We start from the raw sequence: 22287 nt of genomic DNA, 5'->3' as shown, positions 1-22287 counted from the left end.
GAACTAACTAAAGTTGAACTGTTTTCTTTACATTCCTACTTGTAAAGTTGATGAGTACGATTCATGAGACCTCAGTATTAGGGTAGCTGAAGGGAATTTGAAAGGAATATTTGTGTGTGTGTGTGTGTGTGTGTGTGTGTAGGTATGTATATATGTATGTGTGTGTGTATATGTACATATATATATAGACAGAGGGCACAAGATGAGTTGAATATGAAGGGATGATATCTAAAAAAAAATCAAATTAAGGGATGAGAGAGGAATATATTGAGAGAGGGAGAAAGGAAGAGATAGAATGGGGTAAATTATCTTGCATAAAAGTGGCAAGAGAAAGCAGTTCTGTAGGAAGGGAAGAGGGGGCAAGTGAGGGGGAATGAGTGAATCTTGCTCTCATCGGATTTGACCTGAGGAGGGAATACCATACACACTCAATTAGGTATCTTACAGGAAGAAGATAAAAAAGGGGGGATGATAGAAGGGAGGACAGATAGGGGGAGGAGATAATCAAACACAAAGACTTTCGAAAAGGATCAGGGTCAAGGGAGAAAATTCAATAAAGGAGGATAGGTTAGGAAGGAGCAAAATATAGTTAGTCTTTCGCAACATGAGTATTGTGGAAGGGTTTTACATAATGATACGCATGTGGCCTATGTTGAATTGCTTGCCTTCTTAGGGAGGGTGGGTGGGGAAGGAAGAGGGGAGAGAATTTGGAACTCAAAGTTTTAAAAACAGATGTTCAAAAACAAAAAAAAAGTTTTTGCATGTAACTAGGAAATAAGATATACAGGCAATGGGGCATAGAAATTTATCTTGCCCTACAAGAGAAGAATGGAAAGAGGGGTGGGAGGGGAGTGGGGTGACAGAAGGGAGGGTTGACTGAGGAACAGGGCAGCCAGAATATATGCCATCTGGGAGTGGACAGGAGGGTAGAAATGGGGAGAAAATTCAAAATTCAAACTCTTGTGAGAATCAATGCTGAAAACTAAATATATTAAATAAATTAAATTAAAACAAAAAAGAATAGACTAACCCAAATGTCAAAAGAGCTCCAAAAAGCCAATGAGGAGAAGAATGCCTTGAAAGGCAGAATTAGCCAAATGGAAAAGGAGGTCCAAAAGATCACTGAAGAAAATACTACCTTAAAAATTAGATTGGAGCAAGTAGAAGCTAGTGACTTTATGAGAAATCAAGTAATTATAAAACAAAACCAAAAGAATGAAAAAATGGAAGACAATGTGAAATGTCTCATTGGAAAAACCATTGACCTGGAGAATAGATCTAGGAGAAATAATTTAAAGATTATTGGACTACCTGAAATCCATGATCAAAAAAAGAGCCTAGATATCATCTTTCAAGAAATTATCAAGGAAAACTGCCCTGATATTCTAGAACCAGAGGGTAAAACAGAAATTGACAGTACTATAAGTCTGGAGAACTATATACTTCCCTGGGGAAAGGTAAGGCCTGCTACAGAAGAAAAGAGGTTGTTTTGATGGTTTTTGGACTCAGGGCACAAGTCCTTTCTATTTCGTGTTTCTGTTGAATTAAATCAAGTCCATCCTCTATTCAATGTTTTGTTAACCTGAGTGCTTTCATGGGAGTTGAAGACCCTTTTATTTTTTTATTGACACAAGCTAACTTCTGATGTCCCCAAAGTCAGTCTATCAATAAGCATTTACTAAGCTCTCACCTTGTACCAGGTACTGTACTCATTGAGAGCCCAAGCCAAAGAATATTTTGTTAGAAGCTGATCTGTAGATCCCAGTGCCTTTGGTTCTGGGCCAAAGGCCTGGCTCTTCAGTATTTGCTTGTTTCTTCTTCTTTGCCAAACAGGTAAACCCCTTAACATGCCTTAACACTGTATTCCTTAACAAAACATGAGCTCCATGACTACAGAGATCATGGTTCATTTAGCTTTGTTTCTCCCACAGAATCATGAATATGCTGGGCCCTTCATAAAATGTCTGTTGATTGAATACATGAACAAAAACCAGTTTGTAATTTTATATTCCCAGATGCCTGAAGTCAGTATTTGTATATTTGCTAGTGGCTCCAAAAGACTCATGCCCAGAAGGGAGGAGGCAGGAAAGGAGCCTGGAGCTGAGCTGATCATTCTTTAACTTTCACTCCCCTTGTAATAGGTGGCCTTTAGAGAGAGAACACAGAAGACAAAATGCAGAAGCCATCACTTTCCTCTCAGTTGGACTGCCTTAGAGAGCCTGAGGCCATCCCCATATGGTACCACGGAGCCATTTCCAGAGAGTGAGTTTACCTCCCCTTGTGTCAGCAGAGTGGGGCAAGCAAAGGATCCTCTCCATCTTGCCCAGAGTCAGAGAAGCAGGCAGTTGGGAATTGTGGGTAGCCATAACCGAGATGTTAGAGAGAAGACCTCATGACGTCTGTGCAGTGACAAAGCAATACATCTCTCAGGTCCAGCAATGGATGATACCAACATACATGGAGGAAGGCAGGAGAAACGGGTGGCCACCTGTTGGCTATGTTACTCCCAGCTCCAGGTCTCTGCTAGCTTGGACTTCTCCCTTTCCATGCATAGAACGGAGCCCCAGGAAGAATTATTATTATTAATAATGATGATAGCTCACATATATAAATGAACACAGGACTTGGAGTCAGGAAGCCCTGAGTTCAAATCCTGCCTCAGATACTTACTAATTGAGTGGCTTGAGGAAAGTCACTTAACCTCTCTGTGTCTCAGTTTCCCCATCTATAAAATGGGGATAATAATAGCACTTACAAGGCTTTGGGGAGATTCCAATGAGTTAACATATGCCTTCTAAGCGATCAAGTATTATTGTTACTGTTATCATTATTATTATTTGAGCCTCACAATAACCCTGTGAGGTAAGTGCTATTATCCCCATTTTGCAGACGAGGAAACCGAGACACAGAGAAGCCAACTGACTTACCAAAGGTTCACTGGCCTAGTAAGTAACTGAAGCAGGATTTGAACTCAGGTCTCTTCGATTCCAAGCCTAATGCTCTCTCCATTGTGAAACTTAGCTGTTTAAATCTCCATAAATTGAATCACTGAACTTTAAGCCAGTGGGAACTACTTAGGAGTTAAATCCTCTAGGGGAATACATGGGGTGTTCAGGGTACCTCCGGTGTGAGGATCTGCCGAGTCCTTTTCATCCACCTTTGCTCTCCACCTGCCACCCAGCTCTCACCTGTGGCTCCAAGAAGCTGTGGCATGTGCAGTGGCCACACCCTGGTAAACTGTGTCAACAGACCAGCTAAACCAGGTTGAGGATGACCGAGGGGTCTCAAATCCTGGTGAGATAAGGGATGTCTACCCCAGACACATGAAGACTTCCCCTGGGGGAATGGGCAGATGAGAACAATTTGTTCCCATGGCTATGAAGTCCACTGAAGCAGGTGCTATTGGAGCACTTAGAGTTTGGTAAGGCATCAAAGACGCCAAGGTCATCCACTACATCCAAGCCATTGCCAGCTGTCCTGACTTTTGTCTTGCCACTGGACTTTGATGCCTCTGGAAGAAAGAGTGAGTCTGATGACTTTGTGCAGTTCTGCCTCACTTAAATCTAATTCACTCAAAAGTCAAGACATCACCCTTGATGTCATTGGTCCTCTTTGAAAAGAAGGACAAACAATAAATCCTCTAGGGTTAGCTGAAGTAGGCATTATGTCACCACATGGTGCTCTGTAAACCTCCTTCAGCATCATTTCTCTCTTGTCATCTCTACAAAAATACACTTTCCTGAGCAAAATTCCACACACTGGACCTTCCCTGTCACTCCCATCAATACTTAGGACCTTAGAACCCTGTTGTCTGCTAAATCTAACCTAATAAATTAACACCGTGCTAAGTGTCCCACTCTCAGAGGCCATGGGCATACATTTTAACAATGGCAAGAAATGCCATAACCAGAAGCACTAATAACAGAATTCCAGATACCGTGATAGCCCAATGATAAGAGATACTTTTGAACAGCAGACCTTTCAAAATGCCTCCCCTTTACATCACTTAGGCACCCTCCTGCATGTCTACATGTACCAAGAGTGGTCCAACTCTGTCCTGTCATATTCCAAAGTGTATACTGAAAAGTTGTATGATCAAAAGAGATGCCTGCTGAGTCTTAGGACCATCGAACCAGCAGCAGCTATAGAACATTATATACATAGAGCCTCAAAGCTAGAAGCAACTGATCTAAGCTGGGCCTGAGCAGAAATACCAGCTCCAGGATCCTGGTCAGGTCTTTACCCAGCCTAAGGAAGTGGGGGCATGCTTAGCCTAAAGAAAAGGAAACAAACTAATCAACTGCCTCCAAATTAGGCTGTTTCTGTGAGCGTACACATAAGGGAGGTCGAAGACTGACAGACGTCTGATCGAAGAACTTCCTAACAATTAAAACTTCCCAGAAATTCAATGAGGTAGTGAGTTCTCTGTTATCAGAGTTCTTCCAACAGAGGCCACTTGAGCAGTTTTTTTGCCTGATAAATAGATTTCAGCATTGACAGGGGTTGGACTAGACAACCTCTGAAGACCCTTCACCTCTATAATTTAGAGATTAGAGAGCCTTGGAGTGGTGGCAGGAAGAGGGGTTTGGAGGAAATCAAAGTTTACAAGATTTTTTTAATGGGGAGGGGAAGAAGGAGGGTTGCTGTCCTTGGTAGAGAATTGTTTGGAAACTTTCCCAGGGTTGGGGGGTGGGAGGTGGTCTCTTTAAATAAGTAGACAAAGGTTGATTGAGTCCTGGCATCATTTTAGGCTTGTATATATTGTTCTAGAGCCGCTGAAAGTTTGCTCCAGAAGAAACCTCTGGGCTGTTTCCTAGTCCGTGCAAGCCAGAGCCATGCGGGCTACACACTGTCATACAGGTAAGTAGACAGAACAGGAAGGAGCAGATCTGTCCCTTCCAGACCCAGTGTGGTATATAACAAGCTGACAATATCTACCTGGAATCTGAAGATCTGAATTCAAATTCCACTTTTTTCATTTTTAATCTATGTGATGGTGATAAAGGCATTTAATCCCTAATGGGCCTCACTTTCCCTGTTTGTAAAATGAGGATGTTGGACTAAGTGACTTCTAAGACCTTTTCCGGCTTTAAATTTATTATCCCTGATCCTGCAATATTTTCAGTCTTTTTCAGTTGTATACCACTCTTCATGACCCCAGTTAGGTTTTCTTGGACAAGATAATGGAATGGTCTGCCATTTTTCTCTCCAGCTTATTTTACAGATGAGGAACTGAGGCAAACAGGATTAAGTGACTTGCTCAAGGTCACACAACTAGCAAGTGTCTGAGGCCAGATTTGAGCTCATGAAGATGGAGTCTTCCTGACTCCAGGCCAGATGCTATATCTAGTGCACCACCTAGGTGTCCTTGCTAATTCATAATATAAGAAAGCCTGAGTTTGACATATTCTCCCAATGAAGGAGCAGGGGGAGAGGAGGGGCAGGAACAAATCCCTTCTAATTTCTCATATTTTAATATAAGAGAGCCAAGTCTGAATTAGTTATGAAGTTAAAACTTTAAATAAGTAGTGTAAACTTCTGGGCGTGTTTAAGTGAAGAAAGTTACATCAAAGTTCATGTAGCCCATTTTTTAAACAATGCAGAAATTATGCCTCTTTTTGTATTCCTAGCTCTTATCACAGTGTCTAGCACATAGTGGGTGCTTAATAAATGCTTATTAATTGATTAATTGAAATTAACATTCTTCCCTGAGTGTCCATGCCTATAGAGATTATACTCAACCTCCAAATACATGGTTCCACAATTTAACAGACATAATCTCTCTCTCATGGGTTTCTGCCTATCTGCTTGCAAAGGTCTTAAATACAAAGACAATAAAACAAAGAAAACAAGAAAGAAAAATCAAGCTTTCTCTCTCAGAAGGAAAGTCTATTCCCAATAGGATCTCAAACAGCAATAGAGGATTCGAAGTTGACTGGAGGTCACCCTCTTACCTTTAGGATCAAATGAGATCATATTACTAAAGTGCTTAGCATGGTGCCTGGCACATAATAGGCATTTAATAAATGCATGTTCTCTTCTCTTCAAGTGAGAAACCAAACTGTCCTGAATGAAAATTCTTCTGAGTCCCTGCCACATGAAGGGCATGGGAAATTTCTCCAGGGACTTCTGTAACACACAAGGAATCCCAACTAAAGATCTGGACAAAATTTTCAATGAATGAATGGGGATTTAAACATTTACTGCATGCCAACCTCTATGCTAAGTGCCAGAAATACAAATACAAATGCCAAAACAGTCTCTGCCCTCCAGGAACTTACATGCTTTGTTTATTTTGGTTTAGGTTTTTTTGTGGGGGCTTTTTAAGTTCATTTCATTCTTTTCAACTATTTTCTCTCTCCCTCCCATTTAAAAACAAAAACAAAGCCCTTGTAATAAATAATACAAAGTCAAGTAAAACGAATTGCTGCATTGTCCATGTCCAAAAAATATTCCCCCCATTCTGCACCCCCATTCTGCACTCCCCATTCTGTACTCCCCATTCTGCACTCACTATTCTCCACCCCCATTCTGCACCCCCATTCTGCACTCCCCATTCTGTACTCCCCATTCTGCACTCACTATTCTCCACCCCCATTCTGCACCCCCATTCTGCACTCCCCATTCTGTACTCCCCATTCTGCACTCACTATTCTCCACCCCCATTCTGCACTCCCCATTCTTCACCCCCATTCTGCACTCCCCATTCTGTACTCCCCATTCTGCACTCCCCATTCTGCACTCCCTATTCTGCACCCCTATTTTGCCATCCCCATTCTGCACCCCTATTTTGCCCTCCCCATTCTGCACTCCCATTCTGCACTCCCTATTCTTCACTCCCCATTCTGCATCCCCATTCTGCACTCCCTATTCTGTACCCCCATTCTGCACTCCCCATGCTATCACCTCTCTGTCAGGAGGTAGGTAAGCTTCCAGTCTAACAATAGAATGACAACATCTGTAGGAGATCGGTAGTGAGGGAGGGATATTTTGGTTTATAAAGTTACAGGGAGTTACATTTTCTGTTCCATCATTTCTGTTGTGCCCAATTCTCCGTGATCCCATCTGGGGTTTTCTTGGCAGAGATACTGGAGTGGTTTGCCATTTCCTTCTCCAGGGATGTGCTTTAGTGAATAGTAAGAACACATATTTTAAACCTTAATTATTTATATGCAAGTACTTGACAGTCTTTTTTTTCCCTGGGGTTTATGCTGATAATTGTTTCAGAAAAAGCCCTTCTCCATGGGAATGATGCCCAGGCCCAGCTGTAGGAATTATTAAAAAAATAAAGAGCTGGGTTCTGATTCAAAGAGCTGTTACTGATTTTGATTAATTAATAAAACAGGAAAACATTAATTAAACATTAATAAATTAAAACAATAAAACATTAGGAAATTTGCCTTCCCAAACCTTTCTCCTTCTTTCCCCACTTTTCCCTTGACCCTCTCCTTCCTGACTTTATCTTTTCCCCCTTCCCCCACATAGAGTGATGCCTGGCTTGTGGTCAAGAACTGAGGCATGATAACTTTGACACATTCTCTTGGGGAAAGAGGACCCATCCTCTCTCCTCTCTCAGATTTGGATTTAGGAGAGTCTAGTCTCCATTCCTATCCCCAACCCTGAGCTCTGAGATAGCTCCCAATTACCCTCTACACATAGAAACTTTACCTAACTCATGGTTGCTTCCCTCTCAGAGCCAGGGACTGCTGCCGCCACTTCATAATCAAGCTTTTGGCTAATGGCTCCTTGGCAATCCCTGGAGAAAAGGGCGTCCACCCAACATTAGTGGAACTGGTGAACTTCTATCAGAAACATCCCCTCCAGCCCTATGAGGAAGTGCTGACTCAGCCATGCAACCAGGTGAGGAGGGGAGGGCTCTGGATGGAGGGTCTTTGCAGGGAGCCTCTGCCACCTGACTGGCAGATAAATGGAACTGGCCAGAGCTCTTCCTTCCCAGAAGAAAGAAGCATGAGCAATAGCCTGCAAGTAGAATGAGACTGATGGTAGAATTACTCCATTTCCTGGCAAAATATCTGAAGATACCATCAGGAAGGACTCCTTACAGATCTGGCCATGTTTTCCAATTCTGCTGGCCACCTCCAAACATATGTAGGAGAAGCAACCATACACAGGGATTAATCTGACTGACCAATGTAAGGTTCTATAATAATAATAGCTAACATTTATATAACATTTTAACATTTGCAAAGCATTCAACACATGGTATGTCATTTCATCCCCACAACAATCCTGGGAGGTAGGTGCTAGTGCTGTTCCTATTTTACAGATGAGAAAAATAAGGCTGAGAGAGGTTAAATGACTTGTCCAGAGTCACACAGCAAGTAAATGGCTGCGAGCTTGGGCGACTGAAGAGATGGTAGGACTTAAACTCAGACCTTCCTGACTCCAAGTACAGTACACCATCCTCTGCTCCACTTAATGACCTCTATAGTTCTAGAGTTCAGTAATTCTAGGGTTCTATGATCCTAGGGTGGAATGATTCTTGTTATTGTGGCAATTAAAAAGGTTTTAGAGACATAATTTCTGGGTAATTAAATCATTTTATTAATAATGTGAGCATTTTAATAAAAGGATGATCATTGGGCCATCTCTCTCTTAGACCAAAGACCATCATGGTGGCAAGTTGATGGCTTACATGTCCTTTTGGAAGAGGAGTGTTCAAAAGGATAGCAATCAACTCTGATTAGTTAACAAATAATTAGAGAATGAATATTACAATGAGGGACTGGACCCAAACTTCGATTGTGTCATCTACTCCTAAATTGCCCCTTGGGCAATATATTCAAAGAATTTATACCCACCCAGGCCTGAGCAGAACATAATGGCTGCCCACCTGGGTGGGGTCTGAAAAAGAGAGTCCAATCTCATGATCAGCAACATCCTTCGAGAGACTGAACTTTTAACATCAGGACTTTAGAAAAAAAGGGGAAACTCCGGACTTCCCCAAACCGTTGGTTAGTAAATAATCATTTCTCTCATTGTTATTAGGTCATTTCAGTCATATCTGACTCTTCATGACCCCATTTGGAGTTTTCTTGGCAAAGTTATTAAAATGGCTTGCCATTTCCTTCTTGTGCTCATTTTACAGATGAGGGAACTGAGGCAAATGGTTAAGTGAGTGTCTGAGGCCAGATTTGAACTCATGAAGATGAGTCTTTCTGATTCCTAGCCCATTGCTGTGTCCACTTGGGCATCTCCAATTGGATATCTTGTAAGAATCTCAAACTTAGTATGGTCAAAACAGAACTCATCACTTTCTTTCCAAATCCTCCATTCTTCTGAATTTTTCTATTACTGTTGAGGGTACCACCTTCCTTTCAATCACCGAGGGTCATAATCTCATTGCCATCCTCAATTCCTCACTTTACTCACCTGTAAAAACAATGCTGCTGCACAGCTACTATGGAGGCGTAAGGCCAATAACACCAGCACACAGGAGGACTGCTAGCACAGATTCTTTGATCTGCTTTTCTAAGGAAAGCAACTTTAAGGGGTTTACAATCTCACTTTAATTAAACATATACATATCATTCACTTAGTTCAGGGGAAAAAGCCACTGAACTTCAGAGAAAACATAAACAGAAATTACAAGCAGAAATTATATAAACAGAGCAAATAACACAAATCAGCAGACAGGACTTCTGTCTGTCCATAGCAATACATACATAGTTACCAGAGGGAGAAACACCAGCATCTGGGTTTTCAGCGGGGAGGAGAAGGCTTCTTAACAGCTACCCAGTCTCATCTGGCCAAATTACAAGAACACTCTTCCAATGAGTGAGCCCCAAAGCAAAATGCTAACCTCAAAGTATATATACACTTCTTCAGGGTCAGAGGGTATCACAACGATGTGATTCAAACTCATGTGACTTAGGCTTTCTTATGACCTAAGCAGGTCATCAAAGACTCTTGATTCAATCAAATATTGATTGAATCTTGATTCTCTTGATTGAAACAAATTGATTGAAAAAAAATATTGATTGAATCTTGATTCTCTTGATTGAAACAAAGGTAAGACTCAATCAAAGGCACTTGATTGCCCTAGTGCTTAGAAGCATTCCAAAAGAAAAAACAGCAAAAAGTTCCACTTTGCTTGCCATTACATCGCCCCATTCTTCCAATCTATTGCCAAATCTTATTACTTCTTATTACTTATTACTTCTTATTACTTATATTACTTCTACCTTCACCACATCTCTTGTACATGTCTCTTTATACTCACTCTGGTTCATCCCCTCTTCATCTCACCCCTGGACTACTGCTAGCCTTGTGGTTGGTCTCTCTGCCTCAAGTCTTTCCCCACTCCAATCCATTCTCCCCTCAGGTATCAAAATGATTTTCCCAAAGTGTAGGTCTGACCATATGTTACCCCCTGGTCAGTGAATACCAGTGGCTCCCTATTACCTTCAGAATCAAGTATAAAGTCCTCGATTTGGCCTTCCAGGTCCTTCATAATCTGGCCCTTCCTACCTTTCCAGTCTTCTTACACTCTTCTGCCTTCTACATATTCCACAGTTTAGCCGCACCAGCCTTCTTGCTCTTCCTTGAACTCAATACTGCATCCCCTATTTCTATACTTTTACATAAAGGCATGCTATCTCTGTGCCTGAAATGCCCTCTCTCCTCACCTCTACCTCCTGGATTCCCTGACTTTCTTCAAGACTCAGCGTAAAGCCCACCATCTGCAGCAGACCTTTCCTTATTCCCTAAGCTGCCCATCCCTTCCCTTCTGAGATTACTCTCCATCTATACCGTACAACTTGTATGTGCCTACTTATTTACATATTTCCCTCCTCTATTAGAATGTGAGCTCCTTGAGGTCAGGGACTGTCTTCTACCTTAGCACATTTCCTGGCACATAGGAAGTTCTCAGGAAATGATTATTGACTGACTGACTGTGAAGTTTATTACTTGAACCCAAGTATAAGACTTTTATATTTATCCTTATTAAATTACACCTCAATGAGATTCAGCCTAATGTTGTAGACTGCCAAGAGCCCTTTAAATGCTGATTCTACCATACAATGCCATAGCTCTCCTTCCCAGCTTTGGGTCAGCTTCAAATTTGATAATTTTTTTATTTCTTCTAAACTGTTCAAAAACAAAGGGCCAAGTGCAGATCCCTGAGCCACTTAATTGGAGTCCCTCCAAGTTGGTATGGAATCATTAATTTCTTTGATTAGTCTCTTTGAGTCTAGCCCAGGGGTGGGGAACCTGTGGCCTCGAGGCCACATGTGGCCTTCTAGGTCCTTAGGAGCAGCCTTATGAATTAGTCCAAGTTTTACGGAACAAATCCTTTTATTGAATTTGGATTCAAAGGGCTGTACTTGAGGACCTAGAGGACCACATGTGGCCTCAAAGCTTCAGGTTCCCCACTCCTTCAACTGGCTCTGAAGCCATATAATGTTATTATAGTCTAGCCCCCTTCTCTCCATCTTGCTTCCAAGGATAACATGAGATACTTCATTGGGGCAGCTAGATGGCTCATGGGGCAGCTAGGTGGTGCAGTGAGTAGAGCACGGGCCCTGGAGTTAGGAAGACCTGAGTTCAAATCCAGCCTCAGACACTTGACATACTTACTAGCTGTGTGACCTTGGGCAAGTCACTGAACCCCAATTGCCCTGCCTTCTCCCCTCCAAAAAAAAATAAATGGAGATACTTCATCAAACACTTTGATAAAATACAGGTAAAACCTACATCTAGACCAAAAGCTTTCTATAGCATTCTGTTGATGGATCAATTTAGTGGCCCTATCCAAGAAGGACATAAGGTTAGGTAGCATTGACCTATGTGTTTGTTTTTTAAGATGCCTTTTAGTTTAATTTTCTTCAATTAACAAAAGTCTATTTTTCTTCCTGGGGCAGCTAGGTGCCACAGTGGATAGAGTGCTGGACCTAGAGTCAGGAAGACTCATCCTCCCAAGTTCAAATATGGCCTCAGATACTTATTTGCTGTGTGACCTTGGGCAAGTCACTTAACCCTGTTTGCCTCAGGTTCCTCATCTGTAAAATGAACTGGAGAAGGAAATGGTAAATCACTCCAAATGGGTCCAAATGGGTCCAAATGGGGTCATGAAGAGTCAGGCACAACTGAAAATGACTGAACAAACATTCTCTCCCTCCTCTCCCACTCATTGAGAGAAAAACAAACAAACAACCTTGTAACAAATATGCACAGTTGAGAAAAATAGATTCCTGCATTGGTTGTGTGGGGGAAAAAAGACTAATTCTGCACCCTGAATCCATCATCTCCGTCAAGATGTAGATAGCATGCACGGTTAGTCACTGAGTTGATTAGAGTTCTTAAGTCATTTAAAGTTGTTTGTCTTTACAATATCGTCGTTATTGTATAAATTGTTCTTCTGCTTCTGCTCACTTCTCACTGCATCAATTCATATTAGAATTCACACATTTCTCTGCGATTGTACCTTTCCGCCATTTTTAATGGCCCAATAATTTTCCATTACATTCATATAGCAGAAATTTGTTTAGCCATTCCTCAATTGACGGACATCTCCTCTTGATGAAACCATATTTTTTTTAAGATAACTGCCTTATTTTTTTAGATGTTCATTAGCCACATCTTTAAAAACATTCTAGAATTTTACCAAGATTTAAAGTCAAGCTTACTAGCATGTAATTTGTAGAGTCCAATCCCTTCCCATCGAATTTTGGAAGTTTTGGAAGTTATTTTTCTCTCTTATAGTCTTCTCTCAACGCAATCAAGTTTTTCCTTAGATAATTCCACCATCTCTACCAGCTTATCATACCTAATCTGCTGTTTCCCTCTCTCAAGTCCAATGAGGGATACTTGTGGCTCCCTGTCATTGAGCAGCCTAGAGCTTACTGGGAATAGTTTGATAACACCGACCTCTTCTGGCCTCATTGTTCCCTTGACTACTAATCTCTGAACAACCCATCCACCTACAGCACTAACTGGGAGGGTTTCTTTTCTTCACACTGGAATGTGTCATCACTATGGACTCTACCCTGTCAAACACTTCTCTGGTCTTTGCAAACACTCCAAAATTGTGATACTAGGGTTCTGTGATTTTGGACTATGTATGAGCTCAAATTTAGGTCACTTGAGTCTTTCCGTTGGACTCTGTTGTTTCTCTCCATCAGTCACCCCCACTGCCTTAATACTTTCAATGTATGTCCTCCAATTCGGGGTTCCAACAGTTTCTCTCCAGACAAGTGTGGTAGCTCTCCTGAAGAACATCGTAACTTATTATCCTGAAGTCTTTGCACTAACTCATATACAACCTTCTCTCAGTTTCCAGATGTCAACTTCCTCTCAGACCCATAACACATGACATCTTCAGAAAATCCCTCCCACCAAAGGAGAGTCTTGAGCTCTTTTCCTATCTTTTCTTTCTTGAGGGGTGAAGGGAGTCTAGTAACCAGTTTCCAGGCATTCTCTCCTTGGATGTTGGAATGTACCACTGTTTCAACTCGCTTATTTTCAATTCACTTACTCATTTACTTCCCTGTAGTGGCGAATCATGCACAAGTCTATTGAGGAATGGTAGCCCCACTGTCCTTACCCCAGTTCCAGGAGACGTGCTAATACGAAAAGCCTCTGAAGAGGATTCAGTGCCAAAGCTTCAAATCAACATTTTAAAGATTTAAAAGCCATTCTCCTTATTTTAGCTAAAATCATAATCATATCTTACATAGAAGTACTTAAGTCCATAACCTTGCCTTCTAATTGATCTCCCCCGCCCCATGTCTCTCCCTGCTCCAATCCAGCCTTCACTCACTGCCAAAGTGACTCTCCTAAAGCATGGGACTGACCATGTCACCCCCTACTCAATAAACTCTGGTGACTGCCTCTTATCTCCAGGATATGATATAAGATGTTGTTGTGTCATTTCAGTTGCGTCTAACTCGTCATTACCCCATTTAGAGTTTTCCGGACAAAGATACTGGAGTGATACTGGGTTATTTGGGTCACGTCCAGCTCTTCATGACTCCATCTGGCATTTTCTTGGCAAAGATACCAGAGTAGTTTGCCACTTCCTTCTCCAGCTCATTTTTTAACAGGTGAGGAAACTGAAGGAAATAGGGTTAAGTGAGTTTTCCAGGGTCACAAAGTTAATAAATGTCTTAGGTCAGATTTGAATTCAGGTCTTCCTGACTCCAGGCCCAGCGTTCTATCCACCATACCATCTAGCTGCTCCATAATATATCATAGCATTTAAATCCCTCATAGCCTGGCCCCTTCCTACCTCTTATACTCTTCTTATACTTCTACTCTTATACTCTTAGACTTAGACTTATACTCTACTCCCCTCCATTCACTCTATTCTCCATTGACATTGACCTTCTTGTTGAATCTCAAACACAATCTTCTATTCTCCAACTCAGTGCCTTTATTTGGAATGTACTTCCTCCTCCCCTCCGCTTTTTAGGTTCCTCGGCTTCCTTCAAGACTCAGCTCAAATCCCACCTTCTTCAGAAGGCCTTTCTCAGCTCCCTCCCACACCTCCTAATCCTCCCCCTGTGAGACTACCTCGTATCTACCCTGTATCCATCTGGTAGGTGCCTGGTTCCTTTCGTGTTTGTCCCTTCCTTCAGGACAGGGCTGTCCAAAATATGGCCCACGGGCTGCATGCGGCCCGCAGTGCGATTTTATGTGGCCCACCTATGGGTTTTAATTTTCAAGAGCGAAAAAATAAAATAATAATTTGTGTGGAATGCATATTAGATTTTTTAATTCCATCACTAATAAATAATCTCGTTGATGTTAATTTTCTTTGCTGTTTTTAAACAGTATTACAGATGGAACATATAGAACAGAATTTTCAATTTCTGTGGGATGCATTCCATCTGTACCATGCAGACTAGTCAGTGTGCACCTACCTTTATACTGTTGTGTTGTCGCTTTGTTGTTTTGCGTTTGCTTTCATAGTTTGCACCTTCGCCTGTCATATTGATGACCCGTGTTCCTCCACTTTCTATTAGTGTACTGTATTTTTTATTCTGGGTGTGGCCCTCAAATAATTATTTTATTTTAATGCAGCCCTAAGATAAGCTAAGGTTGGACAACCCTGCCTTAGGATATGAGCTCATTGAGGGCAGAGGCTATATTTTTGCCCTTTTTTCAGTGTCCCTGGTTCTTAGCACAGCACCTGGCATAGAGAAAGAACTTAATAAATGCTTATTAATGAGCTAACTAGGACCCTCAGATCCTATTAACTGGATTCATTTGACTTCAAGACTCTGATAAAAAGGTTTCTATGCCTTTGGATACTAAGACCCTGCAGTTCTATGTTCCAGAGTTTTATGATTCATGTCTTAGTTGCCTTACATACAAAACTCCTTTAGATTTGTCTCATTGGTAAGTTCTGGTCTCAGGTTCCTGCCTTCTCAGCTAAGTTTCATTGTGGACTTGGAGTCAGGAAGACCTGAATTTGAATCCTGATGTGGACATGTACTAGCTGTGTGAATCACTAAGCAAATCACTTTCCCTCTCCTGACCTCAGTTTCTTCATCTGTCAAATAGAGATAATAATATCATCTTCTTCCTGGGGTTGTTACGAGTCTCAAATAAGATGACCTACATAAAGTGTTTCACGAACCTCAAAGTGCTATATATAAATGACAGCCCTTATCATTATTTATTTGGTTCCTGTTAATACACTCACCTGATGGGCCTTGCAGGCAAAGAACATATCATTTTTTTTTGCATTGCTATCCTCAGTGTCTCATGCAGTGTCTGGTACATAATAATCCATCAATAAAGATTCAATGATTAACTAGCCCTTACTAAGCACCTACTATGCGCTAAGCACTCTGCTAGTTGCTGTGAGATAAACACAAAAATGAAACTGTCCCTACTTTCAAGGAGCTTACATCTTTCACACAGTAGGCACTTGATAAAGGCAAGTTGAATGAATGAATAGGAATCACTATGTTTTTTTTCTTTCTAGGAGAATGAGAACAATGCAGACTATGAGGGGCTCTCCCATTACTCCAATGTGGTAGTGGATGGTAAAACCAGACCAGAGGACAGCTCATCTGCCCACATGCCCAAGCCCTGCTCATCTCCTCCCTTCACTGTAAGACATCTTTCCCCATGGGTATCCTGCAGCATCAGCTTTTTCAATAACCATATAGAGAAGATGGAAAAATATTATCTAAGTGATAGACAGTTAGGAAGGTTCAGGAACAACTAGGCTGAAAGACTCGCAGTGAACCAATATCAGCTTGGAGAGAGGTCCTTAATGAATGAAAAATCACAGTTTCTCAGACCTGGAAAGGCCTTCAGAGTTTACCTGGTCTGACCTAACTAGCAATCTCCCCTACAATATCTCCAATAAGCAGTCATCCAGGCTTTATTCAAACACCTCCAGGAAAGAAAGACCCACTACTTCAGGAGGCATCCCATTCTACCTCTTTGGATAATGTTCATTGTTAAGAAGCTATTCCTCATATCCAAGCTAAATTTGCCTCTCTGCAATTCCCACCTACAGTTCTTGGTTCCTACCCACATCATCTATCTTCAGCCCTGTTCCAGTCAATGTAACATTGGAAAGAGTACTGGAAGCAGAAGATAGGGGTTCAGTCGCTAATCTCTTCAGTTTTCTCATCTGTAAAATATAGGTGTTGGAATAGATTACCTCTAAAGTTCCCACCAATTCTAAATCTATGGTCCTATGGACATTCTTATCCATGATCTGGAGGAAGGTGTAGGTGGCATATTAGTCCAATTTGTGGAAAGTATAAAATTGGAAGAGCTCTCTAACACATTGGATAACAGAATCAAAAGCCAAAAAATAATAACAATAGTTAGCATTTCAAAGAAAGTCCTTCAGAGCCATTTCCAAGCCACATGAAAAAAATCCATGTCATCCTTTCACAGTCACAACTGCTGCACTTGATCCCAAATGCTAGCATCTCTCTAATTTGTGACCCCCTTACTTCTCAATGATTTTGGCCTCATTCCAAAAACTAAATCCATTCTCAAAAGCTCAATAGTCCCCACCATGGAGGACTTTCAGAATAACATGCTGCAGACTCTGAAGGTCACACCACCAAGGAGTCCAAAATTACTTTTAACTACCTCTTGGTATTGCAGGACTTAGAAATTAAGTCAAGAAGTCATAAGCATTTATTAAATGCCCACTCTGTACCAGGCATTGTGCTAATCTCTAGATTTGTAATAACAAGTAGCAGCAACTGACATATATAATTTATATGATGTTTTAGGATGTCACCAATTTAAGTGGTACACACACATATACCTATATCTATATCTATATCTATATCTATAATATATCACTCTTGTCACCATTGAAATTGATAAGGACTGAGTCAATTAAATCTGAAAATATCGATTTATTAGTAAGGCTAGCAACTACCAATCAATCGGGTCCAAGACCTCCTCAGTAGGCACAAGGATAGCGTTTGGCATTCTTATAGTCAATAATGAGGAACCAATTAATTTACATAATCTTAAGTAACATGGGCATTCTCTCTTCTGATTGTCCAAAGTTTTACAAATCCTATGGTTATTACATGTATATCCTGGAACACACTGTGGTTATTACAACAATATACCACAAGATATATAGTTTTGTGGTTAGTACCCATTACCTCAATTTGTCAGAATTGTCTCAACATCCTTTTTTTTTTTTAGGGGCAGGCTGTTCACAAAGGAGGGAGGTGTGAAGGTGCCCATGCCTTCCCTCCCTGCTCAGGTCTTCAAAGGGGGAGGGAGGAGAGTTTTGTGGGGTGGTTTTGTCGGTACAATTCATAAGGGCCTTTTCACTGAAAGAGGGCAGAGAGAAGAAAGGACACTTATGGGAGGCAAATAAAACAGGTGCCTCTTTGTCTCTATACTTAGAAGAAGGTGTTGGGCCTCTTGGTAGTAAAGCGTAGTTTGTGCTGGCACCGCAGAACTCTGTGGGGCAGAGGGAGCTTGATTTTGGAATCATGAAACTGCTTGACTACGGGCCGGCGGCACTTGCTGGCAAGAATTTCTTCCACTTTCATGATCTAGATGGAGTGGGCCCGGGCATGGTGACGGGCTCCCATATCTCGGTCTGCATTTGTTTCTTTTGCCCCACTCCACACTTGCTAGACTGTTAACTACACAAGGACACTGGTTTTCAATTTCCCTCCTGACAGGGCTCTGAGAAGGATCTTTCCAGTTCTACCTTCATGGAGATGGATGAGGGAACTGAATTTCCAAGAAGCCTGAATAGGATGAATGCCACCTATACCTGTCAATCCTGGGGTCAGCCCCAGAAGGGCTAGGGTCTCTTGAGAGTGTAGAACCCATTTCACTTTCTGGAGCACTTTCATCAGCTCCAGAAAGGCGACAAGGCCCATTTACTGTCTGCGTCCAAGATAAGATCATTGTTAAGGAGAAACAAAGGTCTTTTGGAATTTGGGTGCAATTTGTCTCAACATCTTAATTCCCCATAATCATAGATTTATATCAAAACAAAATGGAGGACAAACACAAAATGGAAAGGACCAAACAAAATGGAGTTAGTTTTTGGATTTCACATTATATAGACATTTTGTTGCTCGGTTGTTTCAAACTCTTCATGACCCCATTTAGGGGTTTTCTTGGCAAAGGTACTGGAATGGTTTTGCCAGTTCCTTTTCCAGCTCATTTTACAGATGAGGAAACTGAGGCAAACAGGGTTAAGTGACTTGCCAAAGACCATACAGCTAGTAAGTATCTGAGGCCAGATTTTAACTCAGGAAGAAGTCTTTCTGACTCAAGGCCCAGCATTCTTTACACTGTACCACATAGCTGTTCTTATGTAGACACAGACACAGACACAGATACAGACATATATATCATTAGAGCCTCACAACAAGCCTGTGAGGTGAGTGCTACAGTTTTTATTTATTCCCATTTCCCAAATGAGGAAACTGAAGTTTGAGGAGTTTGTAAATCATGAATTCATGACCTTTTTTGTGTCATGGACCCCCGTGGCTATCTAGTGAAACCTATCGACCCTTTCTCAGAATAATGTGTTTAAATGCAGGAAATAGATTATATTGAAATATAATTATCAACAAAAAAATTTTTGAACAACTTCATAGTTTCCAGGTGAAGAACCCATCCTAAATGACTTGCCCAAGGTCAAGTAGCTAGTAAAAGGCAGATGGCGGGGGTTGGGGGGGGAGGAAGGAGGGTTGAGGAACAAGTCTGAGTTCATTTTTTCTGGACCATTCACAATCTTTTGGTTTAGACCAGGTTCCCTCTCTGCTTTGCCCATTCTATGTAAGAATCTTAGTCTATATTGTTACTCTTGCCCACATTAAAACTCACTTCCCACTTTTCATGCCCCTCCTGCTACCTCATTACTTTGGCTTAGATCTTCAAGTCTTTGAGGAGCCCTTATTAAAATGTACTATTTGGCCATTAGAGTTCTTTAAACTATATCAGAGACAGCTAGGTGGCACAGTGGATAGCGTGCTGGTCTTGGAGTCAGGAGGACCTAAGTTCAAATCCAGCCTCAGACACCTACTAGCTCTGTGACCCTGGGCAAGTCACTTAACTTTGATTGCCTCCAAAAAAAATAAACTATTATATTTTGTCAGACTGAACTATAGAATTTTTAGACCTAGAAAGGAACTCAGAACATAGACCATAGCATGTCATAGGGAATCTTAGAACCTAAAACATAGACTATCAGAGCTTTGAAGAGGTGTTAAAGAAAATTTAGTCTGACCCTCCTTTTACAGTTGAGAAAATGGGCCCAGAAAAGGGAAAACGACTTGCCCAAGGTCACAAAGCTACTTAGGGGGAAAACTGGGTCTAGAGCTTGGGTTTCCTGATTCCTAGCTGTGTGTTATTGTTTTGTTTTTTTTAAGGGAAGGTCCAGGAAGGGCCATCTCAGTGGGGAACCCTAATGAAGAATACTTAGCCACACCAAGATCTTGTGTCAAGGGAGGATGCTTAAAAGGGGAGGGAGGGGTGGAATATTCCAATATATCCAAGGTCTAGCCCAGAGTGATGTCGCTACTCACATTGAGTTCTGTTTACAGGTATCCCTAAGACCCATACCACTATCTTGGAAAAGAATGACAGAAAAGACCAAATCTGACAGACCAAACTCCTCATCCCAGCCATGGGTAAAACCTTTAGAGCAATCACCAGCCCCAGGCCATTCCCAGAGGTCAGAGAAGGCTTTGCTGAATGATGCCCCACAAAAAATCTGGAAGAATCTTAAGAATCTACCTCAGACTGGGAAGAAGATAACAGAGCAAATAAAAAGCCAACTCTCTGATGTGAAGCTCTTCTTCCCTTCTTCAGCAGGACCTGGGAGTCATGTAGAGAGCCAAGCCACGGGGGCCCCAGGCCTAGTGGGAGATGGATCTGCCACCCAGGTGGAAGAAAGTCATCCAGAGAGGGAAGCACAGAACCCTCCCAGCAATATCCATAAAGATCCTTTTGAACGAACTCTACTTGCAAAACGCACGTCTCATCCCAAGACTCAAGATCTCTGCCTGCCTCCTAGGAAAATGGTTGGGACATCAACCATCCCCATTTCAACTTCTAAGGGAGCTATCTTCCCTGGCCATAGAAGGGGGGTGATCTCAGGAACTACATGGCAAGACAGTCCCAAGCCAGCAGGTGATAAGCTGGGCTCTTTCCCTGAAGAGTACTGTCAACCCCCACCATTTGCCCCAGGATACTAAGAGCCTTAGAGGAAACAGAGAGTCACTCACAACGGTGGTTGCTCCTTACTCTAGATGTGGTCTATGGTAACAGATAGGTCCTACATCTAGAGCATGGTGTTCGATTCTGGGCACCTATTCTAGGACAGACATTAACAAGCTCAAGAGAATCCAGAAGGGAATAACTAGTTGGTAAGGAAATCAGAAATCCATCAATAGAAGAATCAGTTGAAGGACCTAAGGAATTTTAGCCTGGAAAAGAGACGTAGTAGGGATATCGAATTTCTGTCTTCAAATGTCTGTAAGATCATCATAGCAAAGAGACAATAATCATTTTGCTTGAGCCCTGAAAGCAGAACCTTGACCAATAGGAGAAAGGAACTGAAAGGCAGATGTGGGCTCCTTATAAAAAAGACCTGAGTCCAGGTTCAGAATCTGACACATCGTAGCTGTGTGACCCTGGGCAAGTCACAACCTCTCAATGCTCTAGGCACTAAAACCATCAGTGGCAGAAAAGGTGCAAACCTGTATGAGGAGCAGGGGTTCCCTCACCTGGTAGTATCCATCTCTACCCCTGGAAAAGAAGATGCTTCTAACATTAGAGTTATCCAACCATGCAATAGGCTGCTTTGGGTGGGTAGGGACATGCCCATCAGTGACTGTCTTCAAATAGAGGCTGGATAACCACATTGTTGGGGATGTTGGATTTTACTTATCTATGAACATGTTGCATTCTCCCTACTAGAATGTAAGTTCCTGAGGGGCAGGAACTATTTCCTTTCTAAGTGCTATAGTAGATTGAGCTCTGGACCTGAAGTCAGGAAGAGCTGAGTTCAGATCTGGCCTTGGGCACTTACTAGTTCTGTGACCCTGAGCAAGTCGCACATGTCTGCCTCAGTTTCCTCAATTATAAATTGAGGATAATAATAGTATCTACCTCCCAGGGTTGTTGTGAGTAGCAAAGGAGATGATATTTGTAAAGTGCCTGGCACGTGGTAGGTACTTAATAAATGCTTGTTTCCTTCCTTCCTTTCTATCTTTGTATCCCCAGCACAGTGTCTTATATGTTATAGGAATTTAATAAATATTTTAAAAATTGAATTGTAAAGTGAATTAATGCATGGGATGGGAGTTTGAACCGCATTATTTCAAAAGTCCCTTCTAGATATTAGAGTCTGATTTCATAGTCTTGGGGGTGGGGGAGGTATGGAAAAGTAGAACCTTAAGCATACTGATTCTCTGCTGCTCTCTACCCCCAATGCTAAGAAATTTAAACATATAAGCTAAAGATACCTAAGAACTGGAAAGAATTCAAACAAAGGATTCAAAAATTCAACTTACGTTCTGGTATTTCCACTCACGCGAGTCTAGTGATATTTTTGTTTTGGGGGGGTTTGTTTGTTTTGCCCCCTTGGAGCTACAAACCAGTCTCTTTATTCTGCTTAACCGGAATTCATTCATCAGACCCCTCAATTAACTGGAACTACTTTAGCACTCTTCTGTTAGGAGGAGGGAACATTAACAGGCCTGGGATGTTAGCGGAGGCAGGTGATCAATGTTGGCTACCCCACCAAAGCAAAGGAGACAGGGGTCATGCCTTTGCTTCTCAAAAGGCAGG

The 22287-nt window shown here is 41.7% G+C and overlaps 1 protein-coding gene and 1 non-coding gene across 2 annotated transcripts; one reads left to right on the top strand and one right to left on the bottom strand.

The window, feature by feature from the left end:
- Positions 1 to 2173: 2173 nt before the first annotated feature.
- HSH2D (hematopoietic SH2 domain containing) lies at positions 2174 to 20690 on the top strand. The gene is made up of 6 exons (XM_036735026.1): positions 2174 to 2262; positions 4771 to 4860; positions 7695 to 7860; positions 15956 to 16084; positions 20037 to 20386; positions 20471 to 20690. Exons 1-6 carry the CDS (start codon positions 2174 to 2176, stop codon positions 20688 to 20690), a joined length of 1044 nt encoding a protein of 347 aa, XP_036590921.1.
- On the bottom strand, positions 18295 to 18428 carry LOC118835083. The gene has a single exon (XR_005009434.1). It is a non-coding gene; the product is annotated as a small nucleolar RNA SNORA68 (small nucleolar RNA).
- Positions 20691 to 22287: the final 1597 nt, after the last annotated feature.

The sequence above is a fragment of the Trichosurus vulpecula genome, chromosome 1, assembly GCF_011100635.1.
Source record: "Trichosurus vulpecula isolate mTriVul1 chromosome 1, mTriVul1.pri, whole genome shotgun sequence".
NCBI lineage: Eukaryota > Metazoa > Chordata > Mammalia > Diprotodontia > Phalangeridae > Trichosurus > Trichosurus vulpecula.
This window is presented reverse-complemented; position numbering and strand designations above follow the sequence as displayed.